A 26,078-nucleotide genomic window follows, 5' to 3' on the forward strand; every position below is an offset into this window, starting at 1 on the left:
TCTTTTTTTTTTTTTTTTTTTTATCTAAGTGGTGAAAAAAAAAAATTCCAAACTTTGCTAAAGGTAAAAAAATAAATTAATTAAAAAAAAAAAAAAAAAATTGTGCAATTTTCCAATAACCGTAACATCTCCATTTTTTTGTGACCTCGAGTTAGCTGAGGCTTATTTTTTTGCGTGCCAAGCTGACGTTTTTAATGACACCATTTTGGTGCAGATATGATCTTTTGATTGCCTGTTATTGCATTTTAATGCAATGTTGCGGCGACCAAAAAAAAAAAAAAAAAAGTAATTCTTGCTTTTTTTACTTTATCGCTATGCCGTTTAGCAATCAGGATAATTTTTTTATATTGATAGATCGGGCCATTTTGAACGCGACGATACTAAATATGTGTAGGTTTGATTTTTTATTTTATTTTGAATGTGGCAAGAGGGAGGTGATTTAAACTGGCACAACTTGATCGGCTCAGCTACAGAGGCGATGTTCAGATCGCCTCTATGTAGCTGAATTGCTATGAGCGCTGACCACTGGGTGGCGCTCATAGCAATCAGACACTGACAGAGGTCTCAAGGAGACCTCTGGTTGTCGTGCCGACGCACCGATGACCCCCCCGATCAGGGTCACCGATGTGTGTATTTCCGGCCCGATGGACGGAAGTGCAATTTAAATGCTGCTGTCAGAGTTTGACAGCGGCATTTAACTAGTTAACTAGTTAATAGCAGCAGGCGGATCGCGATTCCGCCCACGGCTATTGCAGACACATGCCAGCTGTTTAAAACAGCTGACATGTCCCAGCTTTGAGGTGGGCTCACCGCCGGAGACCACATCAAAGCGGGGGATACTGACATTGGTGTATTAGTACAGCCGATGTCAGTAAGAGGTTAAAGGGAACCTGTCATCAGGATTTTGCTGAGTAAACTACAGGCAGTCAGGTCAGCGCTCTTACACTGATTAAAATGATACCGGGCATGAAGAAATCGGTCTTGTGGTTGTTGTTTAATCTGTATTTGCAGTTTTCAGTTAGTGAAATGCTGGCGCTCCAGGGTGGGCCTGTGGGCGAGTGTGTATAATAATTTTGAGTTCCTGTGAATGCACGTCTCACGGCTGTTTGACAGCCACAACGCATGCGGGGATTGCCTGTTTTTTACTCCCCCTTTTGTTAAACAATGCAAAAGTTGTTTGTTTTCTTCCCCCCAGGATTTCACTATGTATCCGTATCTAAATCAGAAAGCATAATTGGAAATCAATACAAATCAATATAAAAGAAAATACCATACACCCACCCCATTAAAATAAAGTTATGAGAAAAAAAAATATAATAATATGACAACCCATTCAAAGGTAAAACACTAACCAAGTGCACGAGCAACAGCAAGGAAAGGGATCTGGTCTATTACGGTACTTCTCCTCACAGGACCATTGTGTGTCAAACGTGGTCTTTTCCACACAACTCGGTTTACTCCAGATTTATTAATAACACTGCATGAAAAAAAAACAAAAAAACAAGTACATATTTGCAACACATCACTTTTTTTTATATACATTTTAATCATATTATATGAAAAAGTCAAGTGCAGAAAAAAAATAAAAATAAATTAAACTTGAAGGAGCCCAGCAGCTTGTGCTGCCCACAGCAGCGGAGCCCTGCGCAGACTGCATCTGTCACATGTTCTCTAGCTGTGAGGTCACTGATGCAGATAGTCAACAAAGACTGGGGCCAGCGTTGGAGAAGAGTGAGAAGACTCACTGGACCTGGAAAGCGTAACTTTAAATAAACCTAGGCAAAAGTAATGCGATTAAACAATCAACTTAAACCACTATAGTAACCTAACATTTGAGATATGTGGTAACTAGAGAGACTGAGGACAAAGATAAAAAAATTAACCAGTAGCAGCCCAATTTTTAGAAAATTAGAGTGCGGGGGGGGGGGGGGGGGGAATGGGTGTAGGTGTCAACACGTAAATCAGAAAAAAAAAAAAAAAAACCTCTACATTTCAGAAGTGAAAGCATCCAAATTGTATTATGTGCCTAAAGTTATTTCATACGGTAGGCCTGTTAATTTGCCTTTGAATTTTATATAAATCGGTATCACGGTTACAAATCCTAAAGCCCAATGATGGATTCTACTGACTCAAATCAACGGCATGATACAGCTATGTGTTGCTTTAAATCCTTTCATCATGGAGCCTTAACCAATGTCCAACATTTTATTTAATGCACTGCGATTCAAGGTACACAATTAATGACAGCTTGTTTTTTTTGTGCCCCGAGACAACTTTTTTTGTTGGTACCATTTTGGGGTAGATTCGATGTTTTAGTCACCTCATTTTTTTTTTTTTTTTGCATTGTTGCAGCAGGCGGTAAACCACATATTTGATGTATCGATTTTTCCTTTTTATGCCGCTTACCGATTTGATAGATAGGAGTTTTAAGGATGTGGAGATACCATGTGTATTGAGGGATATATATCTATCTATAAAATATATTGAGGGATATATATCTATCCATACAAATTGATAGATATATAGATATATAGATAAATAGATATATCTATCAAGTGATTTTATTCATATTTTATTTTAAACTTTACTGTATGTGGCTCCCTTATGAGACATGAACCTGTAATCATCTGATCACTTATGCTATACACAGGAACACTATAGTATGTTTCAAATTAAGCAAATGCTATTTTTATCTGACTTTCCCAAGTGGCCGATGAAAAGGAGTCAGTATCATGTTCAAATCAACCATTCAATTATACATTACATCTTCTTTTACCTCCCAATGATAACTGGAATTTTCTCAAAACTAAGAATAAAAAATGGACAGTTCCAAATTATTATGCACAGAGTTTTCAAACATTTCATAGGTTTAAAGAACAGAAAATGTGCATTGTTATATATGAAGATTAGTTTGTTACAGAAGAAACGGTTCTTTTTCTACCATGGAAGATAGTGGTCAGTCAGAAAATCTTTATACTTCGCCAAAGTCATTTTCACACCTTCAGGGACCCTATAAGCCTTCTACCTATGATTCTGGCCACTGACTTTGCAGTCTTGTTGTGAAATGGTGGCCATCCACTACTCCATCCACCTGGACCATTCCAGGGTTGAACAGACCTCATCAGTAAACAAGACTTTTTTTTTTTTTTTTTTTTTTTTTTTTTTTTATATAAACAAAACACAGTCTTCATGTATGTCTGGGCCCACTGCAAGTTTTTACTTGTGGGCACGGTTTAGAGGTGGCCGAATTTATGCACAACTGCAAGCTTCTGGAGTCTTGAGAACCTCAAGGTGAGAGATCTTCTAGAAGCACCAGCAGCTTTAAGTTAAGGTTTGCCACTTTGTAATGGTATTTTAGCAGCTGCTTCTCGTAACAACCCTGCCGGCATCACTGCATGGCCTTCCATCCCCCACCTGCCTGATACATCAGCTCACTCACCCAGTGCCATGCTGTGAGATCTGCCTGCTGCCGTCTCCATGCTGTGTGCTTCATGGCTGCTTGCTCTGTGTACCCTGGTTGGTTGTGTGCAGGGGGGAGAAAGGCGCTGGCAAATCCCGATTCTTATTGAGACTGTGTGCACCTCCCTAAGGTGCCCCTGGCCAATGGCGTAGAGGCCTCTGATACTTAAAGCCGCCCTCACCCATTGGAGGACGCCTGAGCAAACTATTTCCCTCATTAGTATTTGCTACTGAGCTGCCAGATCGTGATCTGTCTCTGTGGGCTGCAATACGCAGGCCCTTATCCATGTTCTGTTTGTGTATCCGTGTCCGTTCCTGTCTGAACTCTGGTCTATATCTGTTCCTTCTTTCTTTGTTTGCCATTCCCACTCTGCCTTATCTCTCTGCTGTTTGCCACTACTAGTGGCTCTGCACCTCTTTGCTCTGCTTGTCACAATCAGTGGCTCTGCACCTCTCCGCTTTGCTCGCCACAACCTGTGACTCTGTGCTTCTATGCTTTACTCTAGTTCTCCGCCTTCTGGCTCTTGGCATTGCCTCCTGTGGCTCCGCTTCCAGCAGCTCCTCTTGGCTCCGCCTTCCTCTTAGCTCTGTCTTTTCCTTCGCTGCGTTTCTGTTCTTGGCTCCGCCTCCTGTGGTTTTGCTTTGCATCTGCTCTCCATTCTGCAACTTGCCACACAGGTCTCTACCTGTTTCTTTATATTCACTAGTCCGAACAGGTCCCTAGCTGTTCCCATATACCCTTCAGTCTGAACAGGTTCTTACCTGTTTCCATACACCCGCCTGTATACCAGTTCCTACCAGAGTATCAGCCCTGTCCATCTGACTTGCCAGAGTGCCCACCTGCCTGTGTCTCCGTTAAGCCCGTCTGCCAGTCAGGGCCTCTCCCGTACCCGTCCGCCAGCGTTATAGCCGTGCCTGTCTGCCTGTGTCCTGTCCCCCGGGGGGGATCAGCATCCACAGTCAGACACCACCCTGGAGTGGTACCTAGTAGCTACCTGCCGCACAAGTCTGACCTCACCATCAGAGGCTCCAGCGAACACCTAGGAAGCTACTTAGTTACGCTCCTTCCAGGGTAGTCTGGTCAGTGGTCCAGTAGGGCCACACACCCAGACGCCCGCGTCAACCAGTCTGGGCGCGAGCGTTACACTTCTCTTAATCTGGCAGAAACCTTACCCATTATACCTTTATCTGCCTGAACCAGTCTGTGCTCTGTAGCTGTTACAAATGTTTTCATACCTTGTCAAAGGCATTGCACCATGACTTTTTTTTCGGCTGCAGAGAGATCCTTTTTCTCTCCCGTATTGATTAAAACATGTAACCTGCTTAATACTGTGGAATGTCCTTGGGTAGTGACTTTAATTGGCCTCATCTGGCAAACTAGTCATCACAAGTGTTTGAGATTGATTTCCGTGATTTAAAAAAAAAAAAAAAAAAGGCACTGGAGACAATACCACCATCCAGGAGTTTATTTGAAAAAATAAAATTTGCGTCTTTATGACTCTTAAATATCATTTGGGTAATGATTTGGAAAGCTGTGTAGGGCATTGTTGTACATAGCGAAAATCATAATCCTCTACAAATGCTAGCCACACAAGCAAGCTTTCAGTGCTCGAATGAGAGCTTCCAATAAAAAAAAACAAAAAAAAACAAACACACATTTACAATGCTTACACCGAGAAGTTTTCAAAGCTGTGACTGAGAAAGATCATAGCAACACCAAGAAACCAGCACTTCCTGCCATGCAAAGAAGGAGGAAAGAGGGTCTTTCAAACATTAATTACAAGATATTTTGTAAGTGTGAAAGTTACTATAACGACAGCAGATGTGTTTAAAAGACAGTTCATAGAGCTAGTTGTGAAAAAAATAAAAATATAAAAAGTTTAAATCACCCCCCTTTCGCCCCAATCAAAATAAATCAATAAAAAAAAAAATAAAAAAAAATAAAAAAAATCAAATCTACACATATTTGGTATCGCCGTGTTCAGAATCGCCCGATTAATAAAAAAAAAAAAAACCATTAACCTGATCGCTAAACGGTGTAACGAGAAAAAAAAATAAAAACGCCAGAATTACGTTTTTTTGGTCGCCTCGACATTGCATTAAAATGCAATAACGGCGATCAAAAGAACTTATCTGCACCGAATTGGAATCATTAAAAACGCCAGCTCGGCACGCAAAAAATAAGCCCTCAACCAACCCCAGATCACAAAAAATGGAGACGCTACGAGTATCGGAAAATGGCGCAATTTATTTTTTTTTAGCAAAGTTTGGAATTTTTTTTTCACCACTTAGCTAAAAAATAACCTAGTCATGTTAGCTGTCTATGAACTCATAATGACCTGGAGAATCATAATGGCAGGTCAGTTTTAGCATTTAGTGAACCTAGCAAAAAAGCCAAGCAAAAAACAAGTGTGGGATTGCACTTTTTTTGCAATTTCACTGCACTTGGAATTTTTTTCCCGTTTTCTAGTACACGACATGGTAAAACGAATGATGTCGTTCAAAAGTACAACTCGTCCCGCAAAAAATAAGCCCTCACATGGCCAAATTGACGGAAAAATAAAAAAGTTATGGGTCTGGGAAGGAGGGGAGTGGAAAACGAATACGGAAAAACGAAAAATCCCAAGGTCATAAAGGGGTTAAAGGGGGAAGAAAAAAATGTTATGGCTCTTGGAAGAATGGGAGCAAAAGAAACGCTTCAAAGCTTTCTCATATCAATCATATGCGCGGTATTGTACACAAGAGGCAGTTGGCAATAAGAGTCTGCAAGAGGGACATGCTGAAACTCTGACTGGCAAATTGGTTATTGCTGTCAGAGCCCCTAAAATTGATTCCATCTTCTAGAGACGTGCTGGAAAAAGGGCAATTGTGGATCAAGCCAGCACCTATTTAATGAATGAGCAATTGCTTGAGCTGAAAGCCTTTCTTGTAGAGATAGCCAACCATCAGGTAACTCTAAATGAAGGTCAATGAACACAGGTGACTGAATTGAAGGAATTCTTCACCCATTTACAGTGACAAAAAAAAAAATATTAGAAGCAGAGGATTGAACTCCTGGCATTTCATAAAGGAGTGGAAGAACTTCCAGTTTTGCCTGTCCCAAAGAGGAGGTTTAATCGCAGATGGCATTGCTGCTTCAATGAAACGGAGAGAGACACTGCTATTAGAAAATAAAATTCTTCTGGCATTTGTTTATATGGACCAGTCATCATATGTTGCTGGATGATCAACAGCTTACTAACTGAAGTAGACATTAGGATGAATGGGCTACAGGTCTGCCAAGAGCAATAGGACTTGGGTCCTGCCAGTGCTACTATATCTTCAGCCTCATCAGAAAGAGTTTAATTTTAAAAAGTATTTGGACAACATGGAGAAAGCAAAGCATTGCCGCAGGGGAAAAGATTCCCCTCCCAAAGCAAACAGATTGACCATATTTCAGCAACGTTTTTCACAAACAAGTAGAAGAGTTCAACTGCTCATCAAAACTGACTGTGCACGAGGCAATTCCTTTACACCACAAAATTGTTAGAGATGCTGCCCATGTGGTTACCGCTTTGCCACCAACCCAAGTTAGTGTAGAAAGGTTCTTCTCTAGCCATAAAATAATTAGGTCAGATGTGAGGTCACCTATAAAAGGAGGATTGGATGAAGGCGATACCATTTCTCAGAACAAAATTTATACACTGCACAAATGTTATTCAGTATGTTTTTATTGAAAACTGCCCCCCCCCCCCCCCCCCCACTTACTGCATAGTGTATTGCACATTTACAATTTTAAACTTTTTTTTGTTCTAAAGTTGTATTCCAATAAATACAGGGGTTGGACAAAATAATGGAAATACCTGGTAACATCAACAAAAGTTAGTTTAATTTGGTATAGGTCCACCTTTTCCGGCGATTACAGCCTCAATTCTCCGAGGTATGGATTCATACAAGGTGTGAATTCTTTCCAAAGGAATTTTAGCCCATTCTGCAGTTTTAAACACCCTCCAGATCTTTGAGCGACGATGGCGGCGAAAATCGATGTCTAACTTGAATCTCTAAAAAAAATCGACCATAAATGCTCAATAATGTTGAGGTCTGGGGATTGTGGGGGCCAGATGAGATGCTCAACTTCATTAGAATGTTCCTCGCGCCATGCTTTAACGATTCTAGCTGTATGAATTGGTGCATTATCATCCTGAAAGATGGCGTTCCCCTCCGGGAACAGTGCTTGAACCATTGGATGCACTTGGTCGCCCAAAATGCCCAAATAATCTCGGCTGTTAATTCTTCCATGAAGGGATATAATTGGCCCGGCGGATCTCCACGAAATAGCACCCCAGATCATCACAGAACCTCCACCATGTTTTACGGTTGGGAGAAGGCAGTCTGGATGGAATGCTTCTTTCGGATGTCTCCAAACCTACACTCGGTCGGAGGTCGGAAATGGGGTAAACGATGATTCGTCTGAGAATATCATATGTTTCTACTGCTCGAGGGACCAATTCTGGAGGTTTCTACACCACTCTAAACGCTTGGAAACATTTGTCATTGAGAGCAGCGGTTTTCTAATTGCAGCTCTTCTGTGGAATCCAGATTTGTGCGGCTCCCGAAGAACAGTTTGTGGAAACTGGGTTCTGTAGGTGTTCATTGAGCTCAGCAGTGATTTTCGGAGCCGTATTCTTGCAATCCTCTCTCACAATTCACTTTAGAGTCCGACGGTCTCTCTCAGTCAACTTCAACTTTCGGCCGGACCTGTGCTTTGCTGCGGACGTTTTTCCTTCTCTTTCAAACGCAGTCATTACTTTGGAGACAGTACCTCTTGACACGCCAAGCATTCGGGCACTTTGTTACACTAGCGCCTGCCATACGAGCACCAACAATTTGGCCTCTTTGAAAATCTGAGAGGTCTGCCATTGGTATCAGGTTCTCATCAATGTTCTTACAATTATGCAAAACAAACAGTTAATTTACATACATTTATCACATAACACAAATAATCAACTACAAAACATTACCATATATGTCACGGTTTGCATGCTTATTACATGTTCGAAGATTATGATGGCAAAACGTTAGGCGTTTCCATTATTTTGTCCAACCCCTGTATATTTTATGGTCTATCTACATAATCCATTATTGTATGATAACGGTGATGAAAAGCCTGATGCTTCCATTTTACTGCAGTAAATGTATCGCTTAAACACGAGCCATGTACGAGGGAGTCGGGAGTTGGGAGTCCGAGAAATTGAGGAGTCGGTGGTTTGGCTTACCGACTCCACAGCCCTGATTTAAAAAAAAAAACAAAAAACCCACACACAACACTGTACAGTACAGCTCATATTGTACGGGGACACTGCTAGGAGCTGCGGGAAAGTAACAACCAGCTGACTGAATAGTAAATGTGGGAATAAAGGTCACTGTTGGCGACTCACAATCTCCCTGCGGGCACTAAATTGCTTTATCGATCACTGACCAACTTGCATCATCCATCAGCATTCATTACGAGCAGAAATCTGCCACCAACATTGGGCTCAGTGGTTACATCACGATACCCACTAGTGAATGTTACCTGCCACCAAGTCCTTCAATTCTCTCCCTTTCTCTGGGTAGCTCCGGTTTGTGATCTTGGGTTACTTCTAGAGCCTTCAGCATTTCTTTAGGACCATTGTGTAATCCAAATACAACGCCAGAATCTCCAACATGGGCCACATAGAGCTTATTTCCACGAATTATAATGACACTAGCGGTAGTTCCTGAGGTGCTTGGGAGACCAGTCATAGTTTTTGGCCATTCAGCTGAGAAAATAAAAAAAGTCACTGGTTATTAAATGGAAATTAAATTTTACATTAACAGTTTGTAATATGTTTGCCTATTGCTAGCATTTTCCAATTTTTAACAATATTTTCTTCAGTAAAAGAGCAACAGGCGACTTAATTTTGAATTCATAAATCAACAGTACACATGAAAATAAGCAACTTTGTAATAGGTCATCAGGGAAAGTCTTCAATCTCCACTGACTGATCATTCATTCTCAATTCCCAGGTAAAGTTTGTGTTGAATAAAAGAAGATTACTATATTACTGAGAGAGAACCCTTTCAGTTGGAACAGTCAGGCTCTATGTAGAGGGGAGGAGCTAGAGGTAGAACTCCTCCTACTCCCCCTTTATCTCTGTAAATATAAAAATAACTGATTTGTTCTTGAGGGTAAAGAAGCAGATAAAACATTACAAACTTTTTCATTTTCACATGAACTATTGATTTATGAAAAAAAATTAACGGTTACCCTTTGAATAAAAGGTAGACTGGACCTCAGGACAGTAATTATGTTACTTTTCTATTATCCATCTTGAAAATCTACTTATGCTTTACAGAAAAGGGAAAAATAGCAATCTGATCTGGCGCCTAATTAAGAATTCTAAATAGATTCTTTATTTTGATCTACCACCATCGGTTGAGAGTAGCTTCTATATGAACAGCTAGATCACATTTATCTCTACCCTAAGGGTATGAAATTTCTACTGCAAATACTGACATATTGGAAGGAAAAATGTTGTGTAAAATGCCAGTGTTTTCCGGATTCATTAAAATAAGTGAAAAATGTTGAAAAAACACTGGAAGAATTGACTTGCTGCAAACTTTAAAGTACTTCAAATCTGCAAAGATTACATAAGCCACGTGTGCATGAGACTTCAGAAATCTTATTCTCTTTGCACAGACCAACATGCTACGATTAACATAGCCTATCACCTAAGAACACATTATTCTTTTTAGAGCAAGGCACACAGATATGTATTGTTATATGTTTTCTCTCCTTGAGCAGCTGAAAGACAAAAAAAAAAAAAACAAGACAATGTTGAACACCCCCCCCCCCCCCCAAAAAAAAAAAGGAATAAAAACACACTTTATATACCGTATATACTCGAGTATCAGCTGACCCGAGTATAAGCCGAGACCCTTAACTTTGCTACAAAAAAAACTGGGAAAACTTAATAACTCGAGTATAACCCTAGGGTGGGAAATGCAGCAGCTACCGGTAAATGTCAAAAATAAAAATAAGTACCAATAAAAGTAGATATCAGTAGGTTAAGTGTTTTTTGAATATCCACATTGAATCAGGAGCCCATATAATGCTCCGTACTGTTTATGGGATGGGCCCCATAAGGTGCTCCATTTTAAAATATGCCCCATATAATTCTGCAGAAATGCTGATTATGGCCCCATAGAGATTTGCCCCATATGCTGTTGCTGCGATAAAACAAAAACAAAAACAAAAAAAAAAACACGACATACTCACCCTCTCGTCGCTCAGGCCCCCGGCACTTGCAATATTCACCTGTCCTCGTTCCACCGCTGGGTGCCGCTCCATCTTTAGCGTCCTCTGCACTGACGTTCAGGCAGAGGGCACGCACTAACCATGTCATCGCGCCATCTGACCTGAGCGTCACAGCAGAGGACGCGGAAGACTGAGCCAGGCGGTGGAACGAGGACAGGTGAATATCACGCAATGCTGCTCACCCTCCCATTATACTCACCTTCTCCCAGCGCAGTCCCTGGCAGATTCCCTGATGGTCTTTCTCCGGGTGCTAACAGCTTCTTCCAGCGTTGGAACGGTCACCGGTACCGCTCAAAGCTGGAAGAAGCTGTCAGTGCCCGAAGACCATCGGAAATGCAGTGACCACGCCAGGAGCAGGTGAGTATGTCACAGCCGCCGCTCCCCCTGGGACAACGACTCAAGTATAAGCGGAGAGGGGCACTTTCAGCCTTAAAAAAATAAAGATATTGGGCTGAAAATCTCAGCTTATACTGAGACAGAGATGATAATGAGAGGTACCATGTGACCGCTCACTACAGGAAGAAGCTGCCGATGCCAGGGAACCAGGGATGTGCAGGGACCACGCCAGGAGCAGGTATTACACAGCTCCGCTCCCCTGCCGACCCCTGAGTATGACTTGAGTATAAGCCGAGAGGGTTACTTTCAGCCCAAAAAAGTGGGCTGAAAATCTCGGCTTATACTGGAATATATATATGGTATGTAAATTATTGGCTGTCTATATTTGTATGTTTTAGCCTTTTTTTGTACGTATACATCACAACTTTGGATGCCCACCTGGTGCTCATGCACCATACTGCTTTATTATGCTTGTATCATTTTTGCACTTTGCCATATTTTTCTTTGTTTTTCTTGGCCACATTATCTCTAATATATTGTATTTTTAGGTCTTTTTTTAGTGAGGTTTGATAAAGGCCCATCAAGGGGTCGAAACGTTACCTCATTTATTAATTGAGGAACACCACAGTGATCAATAAAGTATTATGTAGATAAGCCCCTGATGCCGGTGGCCTTAGCTCATGTACGATTTTTGGGGTGACAGATTCCCTTTAAACAAGGCCAATCCATCCATCAGTGTTTGTGCCAGTCTGCGGACAGCAGTGGAGAAGCTCAGCATGTCCATTTGGGGAAAGGGCTCTAGTCACTTTACACTGAGGCCAGACACTAAACACTTACCCTATTGGGAAAATGAGTATTTCTAGGAACGCTCATTTCATGATTATCATGTGGTCTAACCAGGCTGCTTAATTAACTGGAGAACAAAAAATGTTTGTTCGTCTAGTGAAACTATTCGTTTGCAGAAGAGATCATATTTTTCAGTAGCTCATTCTCCTATGTAAACAGAGCAGTGTAAATGGACCCTTAACACTGGGCCTTCATGCAGTGTAAATGACCACCAGCTGGCAACATGTTTGACAGTCAGCGATGGTTTAATAACCTGTTTACATAAACGGACCCACTTCAGATGATCGGAAATAAATCATTCTGTGCACATAGGAGGAGGTCTGTGTGCTACTAAGAACAGTGATCTTTTGTGCTAATCAAATGATCCTTTCACCTGATGAACGAGCGTATTGCTTGCTTGTCGGGCGACAGGCACATCTGTAGGCTGAGCGATCATCATGAAAAGAGGAACCCTCATTCACAATAATCTTGTGGTGCAAATGGACCTTCATGATAAGTCACCACTAAACAAAGGTGCACAGTGCGCGTCCATTCAATGCTTACATCAGGCCACCACTGCACCTAACAGCTGATCAGAATAAGGCTATGTGCACACGCTGCGGATTTTGCTGCGGATCCGCAGCAGTTTCCCATGAGTTTACAGTACAATGTAAACCTATGGGAAACCAAAAACGCTGTGCACATGCTGCGGAAAAGCAGCGGTTTACATTCCGTAGCATGTCACTTTTCTGCGTTTTTACAACTGCCCATATGGAAATCCGCAGTTGTAAAACCGCAGTGAAAAACTCAGAAAAACCGCGATAAATCCGCAGCGGTTTTCCACTGCGGATTTATCAAATCCGTTGCAGAAAAATCCGCAGTGGACCTAAATACGTGTGCACATAGCCTAAAGGTTCAGTTGTCAGACTCCTACCAACCGAACATTCATGACCTATCCTCATCAGTAATCTTGGGACCACAGAACATTTTTTAGAAATTCAGCCTCGATTCATCCTCAAGACTTAAAGTGGAAAATATCTCCAGTAAATTGTCCAGATTACAGGTGGGTGCGTGGCAGATTTCAACCTTTATACTGCCGAGGTTGAAATTTACAGTAAGGCTATGTGCACACGTCCGGAATTGCCGCGGAAATTTCCGCGGCAATTCCGCAACTGTGCCGCAGGTAAAACATATGCGGAATTGGCATGCGTATTCCCGCTAAACACTAGCGTTTTACAAGCATAATTAGATTGCAGAATGCTAGCGTTTTCCAAGCGATCTGTAGCATCACTTGGAAAACTGACTAACAGGTTGGTCACACTTGTGTTTGACAAGTGTGACCAACTTTTTACTATTGATGCTGCCTATGCAGCATCAACAATAGTAAAGATCTAATGTTCAAAATAATTTACAAAAAAATTTAAAAAAAATCGTGATATTCTCACCTTCCGGCGTCCCCCGGCAGTCTTCCCGCTCCTCGCGATGCTTCCGTTCCCAGTAATGCCTCGCAGCAATGACCCCAGATGATGTAGCGGTCTCGCGAGAACACTACGTCATCATAGGTCATTGCCGCAAAGCATACCTAGAAACGGAAGCATTGCGAGGAGACAGAAGGCTGCCGGAAGGTGAGAATATCACGATTTTTTATTTTAATTTTTTTTTCTACAGGTATATGATTCCCAGGGTCTGGAGGAAAGTCTCCTCTCCTCCACCCAGGGTACCAACCGCACATGATCAGCTTACTTCCCGCATGGTGGGTATAGCCACAAGTGGAAAGTAAGCAGATTAATGAATTCCTATGTGTGCGGAATCCCCGCAATTCCGCACAAGGAATGAACATGCTGCGTTTTTTTCCGGAATGCAATTCCGCCGCGGAAAAAAAAACGCAACATGTGCACAAAAATTGCAGATTGCATTCTAATAATAGGATGCTTAATGTATGCGTTTTTTTCCGCGGTTTTATAGCGAAAAACCACAAAAAAAATCCTGAATGTGTGCACACAGCCTAAAAGCCAGAGGAGTAATTAACATGCTGGATACTTAAAATATGACGTGGTTCTGGCAAACTCTTGTAAGACACTTTGATAAGTCACAAAATTGTCATGCAATACAGAACGGGGGGAGGCAAATTCAGCAACGGTGCTGGCTATTCTTATGTCAGAAGTGATACTCTAATCCATGACTGGAGTAGCATCATTTCTGGAATTATGTCCATAGCAGTTGCCATCGCCTAAAGTAATATGTTGTCTTCACTGAAAACAGACTACTTCAGAACTGAGAATTTTGAGGATTGATCAATCCAGGAGGAGAAAGCAGAGTTCTCTGATAAGATATATATTACAAAGTTGCCTATTTTCATGTGCGCTATTGATTTAGGAGAAAAAAAAAAATATATATATATATATATATATATATATATATATATAAAATGACGGTTACTGTAAGTGGTGTGCACCTCTTTTTGAATTTGGCCATTTTATTGTTGCACACCCCTCATTAAGACTGGCGTACGAAACACAGGTTTTAATGAAATTTGTAAAAATTGTATATACATTCCTGGTACTGTAGTAGTATGCTACATAATCCTCCACTTTATGCATAAGTTAGGACAAATCATTTTAGTTGCTAACAGAAGGTCACTGTTTGACCCAATAAAGGAGTAATAGCAGATAAACAGAGTGAAGCACAATGACAGCTATGCAGAAAGAATGACAGCTGCGTTATACAAGGGTGGACAAGCCTGGGCTAGGATTCTTCAGGAACTGGTTATGAAAACGCTCATATGGACATGTCCTGGCAAGAAACCTGACCGTCAGTCCACTGCTACAACACAGCAGACTAGGTACAGCCTGTTCCACAGCTGACGTCAGAGACATTTACTACTTGCTTCTATATCCAAATAATGCAGATCCTAGAACCAGGATTGTGCGGCATCAACAATATTTATTCCACATAACCATTCGCAATCACACACAGAAGCAGTCTTTATTATGCTGATAAGAATTGAATTTATTTGCAATAAAGATCATTAGTTTTGAGAAACATGCTTATGTAGATGAGAAAATGTATCTTCACGATTCTCCCTAAAAGGAAAATCGCCAACAGGACTATAGAATAACACGAATTGAAATCAAATTAACTGTTCTCCGAATGTGTCTGTCCTACTAAAGCTTTTAAGGCTGCATTCACACAGCGCATAGTGTTTCTGCGATTTTTCAAAATTGCAAGGTGTAAATGCAATCTGAAAAAGGGACTGTCAGCACAGGATGACTGAAGAGATAGGTGGAAAAGAAGCAGGTGGGAAGGTGTATTTTAGTGTTTGGCCCCGCCATGAAGCAGAGCGATTGTACTTGGTTTGAGTAGTCATTCTGTGCTGACAGAGACCCTTAAAAGGGAATCTGTCAGCAGGTTCTTGCTCCCTCATCTGAGAGCAGCCTGATTTAGGCAAAGAGACCCTGAATCCAACAATGTATCACTTAGGCTATGTGCACACCATGCAGATTTAGTGCAGATCTGCAGCGTTTTTTCTACTGCAGAAACGCTGCAGATCTGCACTGTGATTTACAGTACAATGTAAATCAATGGTGTAAAAAAAAAAAAAAAGTTGTTTTAATGGTGCGGAAACGCTGTAGCATGTCACTTCTTTTTTGCAGATCTGCAGCGTTTTTGTACCCATTCCATTATAGAAATCTGCAGAGGTGAAAAACGCAGTAAATCCTCAGCAAGTCCGCACAAAAAAAAAAAAAAAAAAAAGAAAAAAAAAAAGCGTCAAATCTGCACCTGCGTTTTCTGCCAAGAGATGCAGAATCCGCACCAAAAACTCCTAAACCTAATCCGCAACGTGTGCACATGGCCTAAGTGTGGTTTTTCTACAAAAAAATAAATAAATAAATAATAATGAGCTGACAAGCAAAAATTTCTGAAAGAGGACAACCCCTTTAAAGGGCCACTGTCACCCCCCTCCAGCCGTTATAAACTAAAAGAGCCACCTTGTGCAGCAGTAATGCTGCAGCCTAACAAGGTGGCTCTTTTAGTTTTTGATTCAGTTATTCCCTCAATAAAGCGTTTTAAAATTTGTACAAAATAACCTGTCCTTAGACCTGGAGTCGGTCCGAAGCTTCCTCGGTGAATCTCCCAACGGCCGTCACTCTTCTCTTCAGGGGCGATGGTCGCCGCCCCCTGCGCGCTGTTTCTTCTTAAATCCGGCGCCTGCGCTGTGCGTGCCTGCCTGGGACAGGCGCAGTCTTCATTGTCCGTCATAGGTCAGATGCAGGGTGCCTGACTGTGCCTGTGTGGGCAGTGCGGCCACCCTGTTGCTGAATCCCCGCCCCGCACTGTGTTATTCATTATGCACAGTGCGGGGCTGGGGTTCCTGGGCATGCGCACTGCGCTGTTCAGACGCTCCCCCCGGTCCCCCGCCTTCCAGCGTTGCCGTAATATACAGGTTTCCTTGCCAGCGTTTGGAATGAAGCAGCCGCAAATAACAACGCTGGAAGGCGGGGGGAGCTGGGGAGCGTCTGAGCTGGGGGAGCGTCTGAACAGCGCAGTGCGCATGCCCAGGAACCCCAGCCTCGCACTGTGCATAATGAATAACAGTGCGGGGGCGGGGATTCAGCAACAGGGTGGCCGCACTGCCCACACAGGCACAGTCAGGCACCCTGGATCTGACCTATGACGGACAATGAAGACTGCGCCTGTCCCAGGCAGGCACGCACAGCGCAGGCGCCGGATTTAAGAAGAAACAGCGCGAAGGGGGCGGCGACCACATCCCCAGAAGAGAAGAGTGACGGCCGTTGGGAGATTCACCGAGGAAGCTTCGGACCGACTCCAGGTCTAAGGACAGGTTATTTTGTACAAATTTTAAAACGCTTTATTGAGGGAATAACTGAATCAAAAACTAAAAGAGCCACCTTGTTAGACTGCAGCATTACTGCTGCACAAGGTGGCTCTTTTAGTTTATAACGGCTGGAGGGGGTGACAGTGGCCCTTTAAAACCAAATTTAGTAAAAGACGACAAAATGGTTGATACCCTATCTAAATGGGTGGTCCGAAACTAACTGATTTTAATCCTAAAAGTCTCTATTGTAATAGAAAAGCTATTAGATAATTATACTTTAATTATAAAGTCTATATCGATCGTTCTACTTTTTTTTTTTAACCTAATTCCGGTTTTGTGACATTTCATTTGCGAATCCCCAATCATTGCTGCCACAGCCTATGTCCCCACCCTGAGACAAGGCATCACCAGTAACACCCATTTCAGGGGCAGGGAAGTCCCAGCTCTACAAAGCACGTCGGTTGTCAACTCCAAATTATGCCCAGAAAAAGCTCCCATGTGTATGCAATATTCTTCTAAGTGCACAGTGACAGTGCGCTCCCTCGCCAGCTCTAATGAGAAGTGACCAGCCAACAAAGTGCACTGTAAGGAGAGAATGCGGAGGGCAGAAAAAGCACAGACCATTTCCACCCCTAAAACAGATGTCCCTTTCAGGTGCTGGCTGGTTTCTGCTCTCCATTGTCTCTCCTTACAATACGCAATAGTCCAGCCCCTGAAACGAATGTCACTGATGACTCTGCCTTTCAGTATGACAGCATGCACTGGGGATTCTCAAACAAAATGGTCAAACTGGAAGTAAGTAAAAACAAATAAAAATTAGTTGGAGAAGGAAATTACAGGAAATCTTCCTAGGGCCACGTATTTCAAAAACAGAAAAGGCTTTTGACCAGATCACATAAACCAGACCTGGGCAAACTGCGGCCCGCAGACCTCATCCAGCCCTCTGGTTGACAGAGACAGACGAAGGGCTGAAACAGAGGCCCACACCATGCCTTCCCTCACCCGCTGTCCCCGCTATGTGCATCCTCAGGTTGCAGACATCACTAATTACATTGGATGAAGGACGGGGCCACCGGCTCCATCTTCCACTAATCAGCGCGAGATAGCAGATGCGATGACGTCATTTCATCAGAAAGCTGCGACTCTGTGCAAACACAGGAGCAGAGTGCAAAGGGGGGCAGGGGGAGGGAACGGGAGCGAGGTGAGGTTTTATTTTCTTGTATACAGGAGGCTATGTGGGGCACTCAATACTGTACATAGGAGGCCATGCGAGGGCTCATACTGTATACAGGGGTGTGTGCAGGCTCAAATACAGCGGGATGTCAGCATAATTAATTCTGATCACTAAGTGACATTAAAATTATATTGTAATATTAATTAGAATAAATTTCAAACTACTGGTTCGTCCCTCCACAACATTTACAGTCTCATGTGGCTCCACAGGAAAATTGCCCACCCCTTACAAACTGCATGGTGTGCGTTATGAAAACTGTCACCCATATCAACCAATCATTGCACAGCTCGCATGTCCTGCAGTGCTCTTGTATAATAAAAGCTGTACTGTGATTGGTTGCTATGAGAGACACTTTCCTGTTCGTTTTTGTAAACCTCCTGTGTCTTTGGCAAAGAAGCAGCGGTTTTTCCCCAGGTCTCAAATGCCGTGCTGCAATTCCAGCACACATATAAACTTATTCCAATCACCACATCATGGTGGATCAGTGGTTAGCAGTGTTGCAGGGATCAAATCCCCATCAAGGACAAAATCTGCAAGAAGTTTAGAAACACACATACATCTCAGCAATGTGATCCAAGCTCTCAAACATGCCAAAAGTTATTAGAATTCAATAAATAAAATATATATATATATATATATATATATATATATATATATATATATATATATATATATATATATATATATATATATATATATATATATTTTTTTTTTTTTATAATACACTAGATGGTGGCATCGGGTATTCTGGAATATGCATGTCCATGTAGTATATTGCCCAGCCACGTAGTATATTGCCCAGCCACGTAAGTCACAGGTTAAAAAACAAAAACATATAATCACCTTCCGAGGGTCCCTTGTAGTTCTGTTGCCTGTGTGCGGTGCAGGCAGCAGCTTCCGGTCCCAGGGTGTGACGACGTCGCGGTCACATGACCGTGACGTCATGGCAGGTCCTTCTCGTGCAGGCGCGCAGGGCCTGTGATGACGTCATGGCAGGTACTTGTCGCATAACGTCCTTGTCGCATAACATCCTTAGCACCGGAACCTGCCGCTTGCATGGAGCGGTCACCGGAGCGTCGCGAGGAGCGGGAAAGGTGGCGGAAGGCGAGTATATAATGATTTTTTTTTTATTATTATTATTATTTTTAACATTAGATGTTTTTACTATTGAGGCTGCATAGGCAGCATCAATAGTAAAAACTTGGTCACACAGGGTTAATAGCAGCGGTAACGGATTGAGTTACCCGCGGCATAACGCGGACCGTTACCGCTGGCATTAACCCTGTGTGAGCCGTGACTTCGGGGAGTATGGAGTGGGCGCCGACTGCAGGGGAGTAGGGAGGGACTTATCGGACTGTGGCAGTCGCTGATTGGTCTCGCCAGCTGCCTGTCATGGCTGCCGCGACCAATCAGCGACTTGGATTCCATGACAGACAGAGGCCGCGACCAATGAATATCCGTGACGATAGAGATAGAGATATATCTCAATAAAAGGGGTGAACCTAGAGGGGTCACCAAAATGTACAGAAAAGTAGTAACGGACTGGAAACAGCACAAGAAACTTGTTTAGGGTGCACTTTTTAACAATTCACCAAGTGTATACAGTCTATATGGCTAATATGCCTTTAAATATCATACAGAATATTATTATAGTGTAAATTGTTAAGACAATAGCCTGTTGAAAAAACAACTGGGTTTATCAGAAATGCAGAGCCATATAGACATATTAGGGATAGAGTATTTGTATACAGAGGCAGGAACAAATTTATGACTAATGGCCTATGTGTATAACTAGTGATGAGCGAATATACTTGTTACTTGAGATTTCTCGAGCACGCTCGGGGGTCCTCCACGTATTTTTTAGTGCTCGGAGATTTAGTTTTTCTTGCTGCAGCTGAATGATTTACATGTGTTAGCCAGCATAAGTACATGTGGGGATTCCCTAGCAACCAGGCAATCCCCACATGTACTTATACTGGCTAACAGATGTAAATCATTCAGCTGCGGCGATAATCTAAATCTCCGAGCACTAAAAAAAAAAAAAAAAAACACCTTCGAAGACCCCCCCCGAGCGTGCTCGAGAAATCTCGAGTAACGAGTATATTCACTCATCACTATATATAACCTCAAAACCATCAGTGTAACTCAAGTGATAATTCAGTAACAATTTTAGCTAACAGATTAATGGTTACCTGTGGCCATGATTTGAGGGACGGGATGCTGCACACCTCGACGCGCGTTTCACCACCTACCTGCTGCTTCGTCAGCTTAATCTATTAGCTACAAGTATTTCATTCAGTGTGTGTGTGTGTGTGTGTGTGTGTGTGTGTGTGTGTGTGTGTGTGTGTGTGTGTGTGTGTAGCCCATTCACTATCTCCATCCACCCCCCACTCCCTGAAGATGCCTGGACCATCATTGTAAATACATCATTGTAAATAAGCTCCTGTACTTTGTATCTCCCCACCTCATTGTAGATTGTAAGCTCTCACCAGCAGGGTCGTCTTATTTTGCTTTATTACTGTATTGTTAACATTGTTACCCATGACTGTTGCGTTTGAAACTGTTAAACTGTAAAGCGCTGCGGAATATGTTGGCGCTATATAAATAAAGATTATTATTATTATTTCACTTAGTTGTCACTTGTGTTACACTGATGGCTTTGAGGTTATATACATAGGCTTTTCAGAGACCATTATAGTCATAAATTTGTTCCTGCCTCCATATACAAATATTATATCCCTTATATGTTTATATGGCTCTGCATTTCTGATATACACAGTTGTTTTTTTCAACAGGCTTATTGTCCTAATGATTTACACGATAACATTCTGTGTGATATTTAAAGGCACATTAGCCATATTGACTGTATACACTTATACTTCGTGTTTTGTTGTTATTTTGTTGGGTTTTTTTTACGAATGCTTGTTCAGGATGCACCATTTATCTCGTGCTTCTGTTTCCAGTCCACTACTTCTTTTCTGTACATTTTGGTGACCTCTCCAAGTGCATCACTTTTATTGCGTTATGTAATTTTGTATTTCAATACATTTTATATCTGTATGAGAGTTTGGATATCATTGCTTGTATTGGTACTCTAGGGTTCATCTCCAAGGACTTTGTATGTTCTCCCTATGTTTGTGTGGGTCTCCTCCTAAACTCCAGAGACATACTGATAGGGAAGTTATTGTGAGCCCCAATGGGCACAGCGATGACAGCTGTAAAGCGCTGCGGAATAAGATAGCGGAATACAAGCAAAGCATAAATCATTCATTCCTATTTCTCCCTGGTGATAACGCTTTTTATACAAGATAATACTGCTTCTGTTCTGCTATGGATTCCTAATTAGTGGTGATCTAACTACTGGGTTCTCTACAACCATGAGAATGCAAGGGCATGGGGAGGAGTACGTCCGTCACAGTGTTGTGTGGCACACCGCCTCTCTTATGTGTGTAGTGCCCGACTGTTTTGAATGGACAAGTTTTAATCTGTAGCTTGGATCACTGGATTGGCGAACATCAGCTATATATTTCTTTTTAGCAAGATTTGGTCCGCAAAAAACAACACACACACATGAAAAAAGGCCACATGAATGAATCATTTACCCTGGACTCTCCTCTATGAGAGTGGTATTGCCAGGCTTGCTCCGCTGTTAACATAACTCCCATAGAAGCTAGTGGAAGGAGCCAAAGAAGAAGTGCAGCCACCCCTTGCCTGGATGTGGCTGCCAATCATGCCAGGGTGGGATTTTCTAATCTGTACACTTTGGGAACAGACGCACCTACACATGAGGCATCAAAGGGAGAACACATCATCTACTAGTTCATATTAGGAGGAACTTAGTCAATAGCCTACACCCAGATGAATGACTCTGCTTGGGAAGTGACAACGACAAGTGTCTCATGGATTACTCACAAGTTTTACTAGGGGCCGGGAATACGGATTACAGGTGGTACCAGCAAATATTGATACTAAAAAGGTAGCAACGCGTTTCACACGGACCCTTTCTTGTGCAGCGCTCGGCAACAAAATACTCCAAAAACAGACATCTGAACCCAAAAACAAAAGCGTGGCCAGATCTCGTCTGTGGAATAAAGGTGCTTGTTTATTACCGCCTGAACATATAAACATTAGATTGTTATCTAGCGAGCACTACTACTGACAGCAATTGTTCCTTGATTTCTGGGGCGACACTGCTGCCAGTCAGGACCAAGTCGGACAGGTTTTAGGAGGCAGACAATAAGCAGGACAGGCTGAAGGGTTAGGGCACAGGACACCAGCCGGGGCTGGTCCAGAAGGACAGACCGCACCGCCCGCCGTCAGGGCAAGCCCAGTCCCAGGGATAGTTTGACAGGACCTGACAGCAGCCTGATTGCCCAGGAACAATGGGCGACACCTCACCACACAGCTTCCTGGGTACCTCCACCTACAGTGGGGTACATCATAAGACAAGCCTTCTGCACCCTGGGCTTGGGGCACCCCGGCCATCTCTATGGGCCCAGAACTGGCAGAATCCTGCTCCGCACCACCGGTCTGCATCTCCTACCAAAACAAAGGCCATTAATCCCCTGCAGCCAGTGACAGCCGGGAGGGGCATCCTGCATGGCTACAGGGCTGGCAGCTCATACTCACGGAGCTTCTTCCACATGGCGTGGTGGCAGGCGACGAAGCCCTTGCGGATGGCGGCACACACTTCCTCCGGGTCCCGGGACATGAAGCCCTTCTGCTTCCTGATGAAGCCCCATAGGTGATCCCTGGCGAAGTGAGCGGCTTCCCGGCCTCCGTGCCCATCAAAGACGGCGAAGAAGCCCACACACCGGCCGCTCCTGCCGCTCGCCCGGGCACCCGTCCGCTCCGCACAGTCTTCGTCTTCTTCCTCTTCCCAAGACAGCTCGCCCTCCCCGGGCTCCGGCTCCACCAAGATCTGGGTGACGTCCTCCATGTACTTCCTGCCGCCTTGGTCCGAGGACACACTCACCCGCAGACTGAAAGGACTCTCCATGATGCCGGACCCGGCTGTGGCCGCCGCCGTCCGCCTTCTCACAGCTGGAGAGGATTATATGTTTGTTTGTTTTTTTTTACCAAGCCCGCCCGCTTCCGAGAGGCGACTGTTTGCACCGCCCGCCCGCGCTTCTTATTGTTTATGTTCAACACTGTCCCGACCTGTTCTACAGCCGCCGTGACGTCACGCTCCAATGGAACGCTCAGCTGAGCAGCACGCACTGCCCTCCTCCACCCGCCTCTGTCAATTGCGCATGCGCGCTAACAGAAAGGAAGCCACTGGCGGCGTGGAGGAGGCGGAGAGAAGCTGGGAGGCTCTCGAACTTTCTGAAAGGCAGCGCACGTCCATCTTTGAATGTAGGAAAACACACAGTGCGAGGACATAATGTAAAATTACCTGCATGCTATGCTCTTATGACAAACTATTGCATATACTCTCACTACAGTATGTCCTGCTACTGAGGGTCTTTAGAACGTGAGGAGGATGTGTGTTTAGGGTAGTCTGGTAAATGTAGGGGCACTTTCTCACGGTGACATAAGCCAACAACAACCAATCAGAGCTCAGCTTTAATTTCTTACGCTGCTCTGGTCAAATGAAAGCTGCAATCTGATTGGTTGCTATGGGCAATAAAGTATCATGAAGGCCGCAATACACATTAGATGGTTGGTGGCCGAATGTTTGGCTCCCGGCCGTCTCTCCCGTACACAGAAGTGCTCCTGTGTTCTCAACGAGACAGGTCTGACACCGGCTTATCCACAGTTCGACAGGCCGAAACCGTCACTATCGGCAGGTGCAGCCGACGTTAGCCTAATGTTTATGGGGGCTCTAGGGTATGTGATCACAATATTTTTTTCTGGCTGGTCCACTCCAAAACCCACCTGAAAAAGCGCTAATTAAACACTTAAAAGGACAGATGATACAAAAAAAAATGCTTAAAAAGATTCTGGCGTTCCTGAAATATCTCCCTCTCGAAAATCTCACCAGGTCCACCCATCTGAAAAAGACATCGGCCCCTATTCATTAAGCTGTTTACGCCAAAAATCAGGCATAAAACACTGAAAAGTTGCAAAATTTTTGCACAAAGCAAGGGTGCATAAAACGTTGCCACTTTTGTCATTTTCATGCCATTTTTGCCAAAATGGGCAGCGCTCGGACGGAGCGTGTCAGTACCTGCTCATCTAATTCATGACGAGTTATCACATATCTTATGCAACAAATAATGCAGTTCCTAAATGGAATAAGATTTGTGGGAAGGCGCACACCACCTCTAAGGCTATGTGCACACGTAGGGAGGGTCCTCTGCGGGTTCTCCCGCAGCGGATTTGATAAATCTGCAGGGCAAAACCGCTGCGGTTATCCCTGCAGATTTATCGCGGTTTGTCTTGCGGTTTCCGCTGCGGGTTTACTCCTACTATTGATGCTGCATATGCAGCAATATGCAGCATCAATAGTAATGTTAAAAATAAAAGATGGCTATATACTCACCCTCTGACGTCCCGATCTCCTCGGTGCTGCACGCGGCGGTCCGGTTCCAAAGATGCTGTGCGAGAAGGACCTTCGTGACATCACAGTCATGTGACCGCGACGTCATCGCAGGCCCTGCTCGCACAGCAACCCTGCGACCGGACGGCCGCGTGCAATGCTGAGAGGTGAGTATATCATTATTTTTTATTTTAATTCTTTTTTTTTTACACAAATATGGTTCCCAGGGCCTGGAGGAGTGTCTCCTCTCCTCCACCCCGGGTACCATCTGCTCATGATCCGCTTACTTCCCGCATCGTGGGCATAGCCCCATGCAGGAAGTAAGCGGATCAATGCTTTCCTATGTGTGCAGAATCGCCGTGATTCTGCACAAAAGAAGTGACATGCTGCGGAATGTAAACCGCTGCGTTTCTGCGCGGTTTTTCCCGCAGCATGTGCACAGCGGATTGCGGTTTCCATAGGTTTACATGTAACTGTAAACACAATGGAAACTGCTGCGGACCCGCAGCATCAAAATCGCTGCGATTCCGCGGTAAAAACCGCAACGTGTGCACATAGCCTAAGATGTTCCTGATTCATTTCAATGTGTGCCTTTTTCACAGGTCTGTGTTTCCAGTAATACTCCACCCCAGCTCCGCCTCCACCCCTCAAACTTTCCACAGTCCCACCGCCCACTCTTGGAAAAGTTCCACTTCTGCACCACGTCCTCACAATCACACATTAAGTCTATGTTTCCACGGGGCGTAATCTCTGCGCTTTGGACACAGCATATACATCGCTCCACACAAAGCGCTGCCCCTTTTGTATGTGATAGAAATATATATCATGTAGATCTCACTTGCATGTATACTCCTTTAAATCATATATACTTACATAAAAAGCAAATATATATAACTATATACTCAGCTACTTTATAATCAATTGCTCAATTTAATCACATGAGTTAGGCAAGATGGACCTTGGTACTTTCCACTATGTCTAAATCGCCAGAAAACGGGAAGTTAAAACAGATGGTCCGAAACTAATGTCTCAGAATGTTGCTGACTAGCAGGATAAGGGTGGCAGTTATTTCCGAGGGTGCTAAATCAGCTTGTTGCTAGGTAGACCATAGTTTGAATATGCCATGTACTCAGTTAGATACATTATGTACTCAGTCAGCCAATGAAATAATAGCTAAATTGTATGTTAATTTACTAACCACTCCCATTTTATACGCTTTTATAAAACCATGTATCAAGGAATAAAGTTCCAGAGATGGAATGTTAGACTGTCACCTTGTGTCAGAATTCATTCTTTCTTGAGCGCTCAATATATCTGATCTGATAATAATTAGGAACGGACACAGCATACACACAGGGGGGTAAATTCACCCCGAGCCAAAATTTCCATATCAGGTGGCGCCCAACGTGGGGCTGGACAAAGATATCGCTCAGGGGATCTTGCTGACCGGAAGGACGAGGGTGCCGGCCGCGGCCTTGGCTCATGGGACGGAGACTGCAGCTCCATCAGAGTAAGGTAAGAAAATTCTGTCATCTTACCTGAATGTCCCCTGTGCCCAGTCCGGGTCTATACCTTTAGCCGGTCAGGT

The 26,078-nt window shown here is 43.5% G+C and overlaps 1 protein-coding gene across 1 annotated transcript in view; it reads right to left on the reverse strand.

Moving 5' to 3' along the window:
* The window catches only part of PPM1D (protein phosphatase, Mg2+/Mn2+ dependent 1D), a 38,519-nt gene extending 15,214 nt beyond the window's left edge, over positions 1–23,305 (reverse strand). The window contains exons 1-3 of the mRNA XM_077296230.1: positions 22,639–23,305; positions 9,014–9,239; positions 1,353–1,477 (exon numbers count right to left, since the gene is read on the reverse strand). Of these exons, the coding sequence (XP_077152345.1) occupies positions 1,353–1,477; positions 9,014–9,239; positions 22,639–23,008 (721 nt within the window). The 5' untranslated portion in view covers positions 23,009–23,305. The remainder of the gene's footprint in view (positions 1–1,352; positions 1,478–9,013; positions 9,240–22,638) is intronic.
* Between the last annotated feature and the right edge of the window lie 2,773 nt (positions 23,306–26,078).

Source organism: Ranitomeya variabilis, chromosome 3 (assembly GCF_051348905.1).
Source record: "Ranitomeya variabilis isolate aRanVar5 chromosome 3, aRanVar5.hap1, whole genome shotgun sequence".
NCBI classification, from domain to species: Eukaryota; Metazoa; Chordata; class Amphibia; order Anura; family Dendrobatidae; genus Ranitomeya; species Ranitomeya variabilis.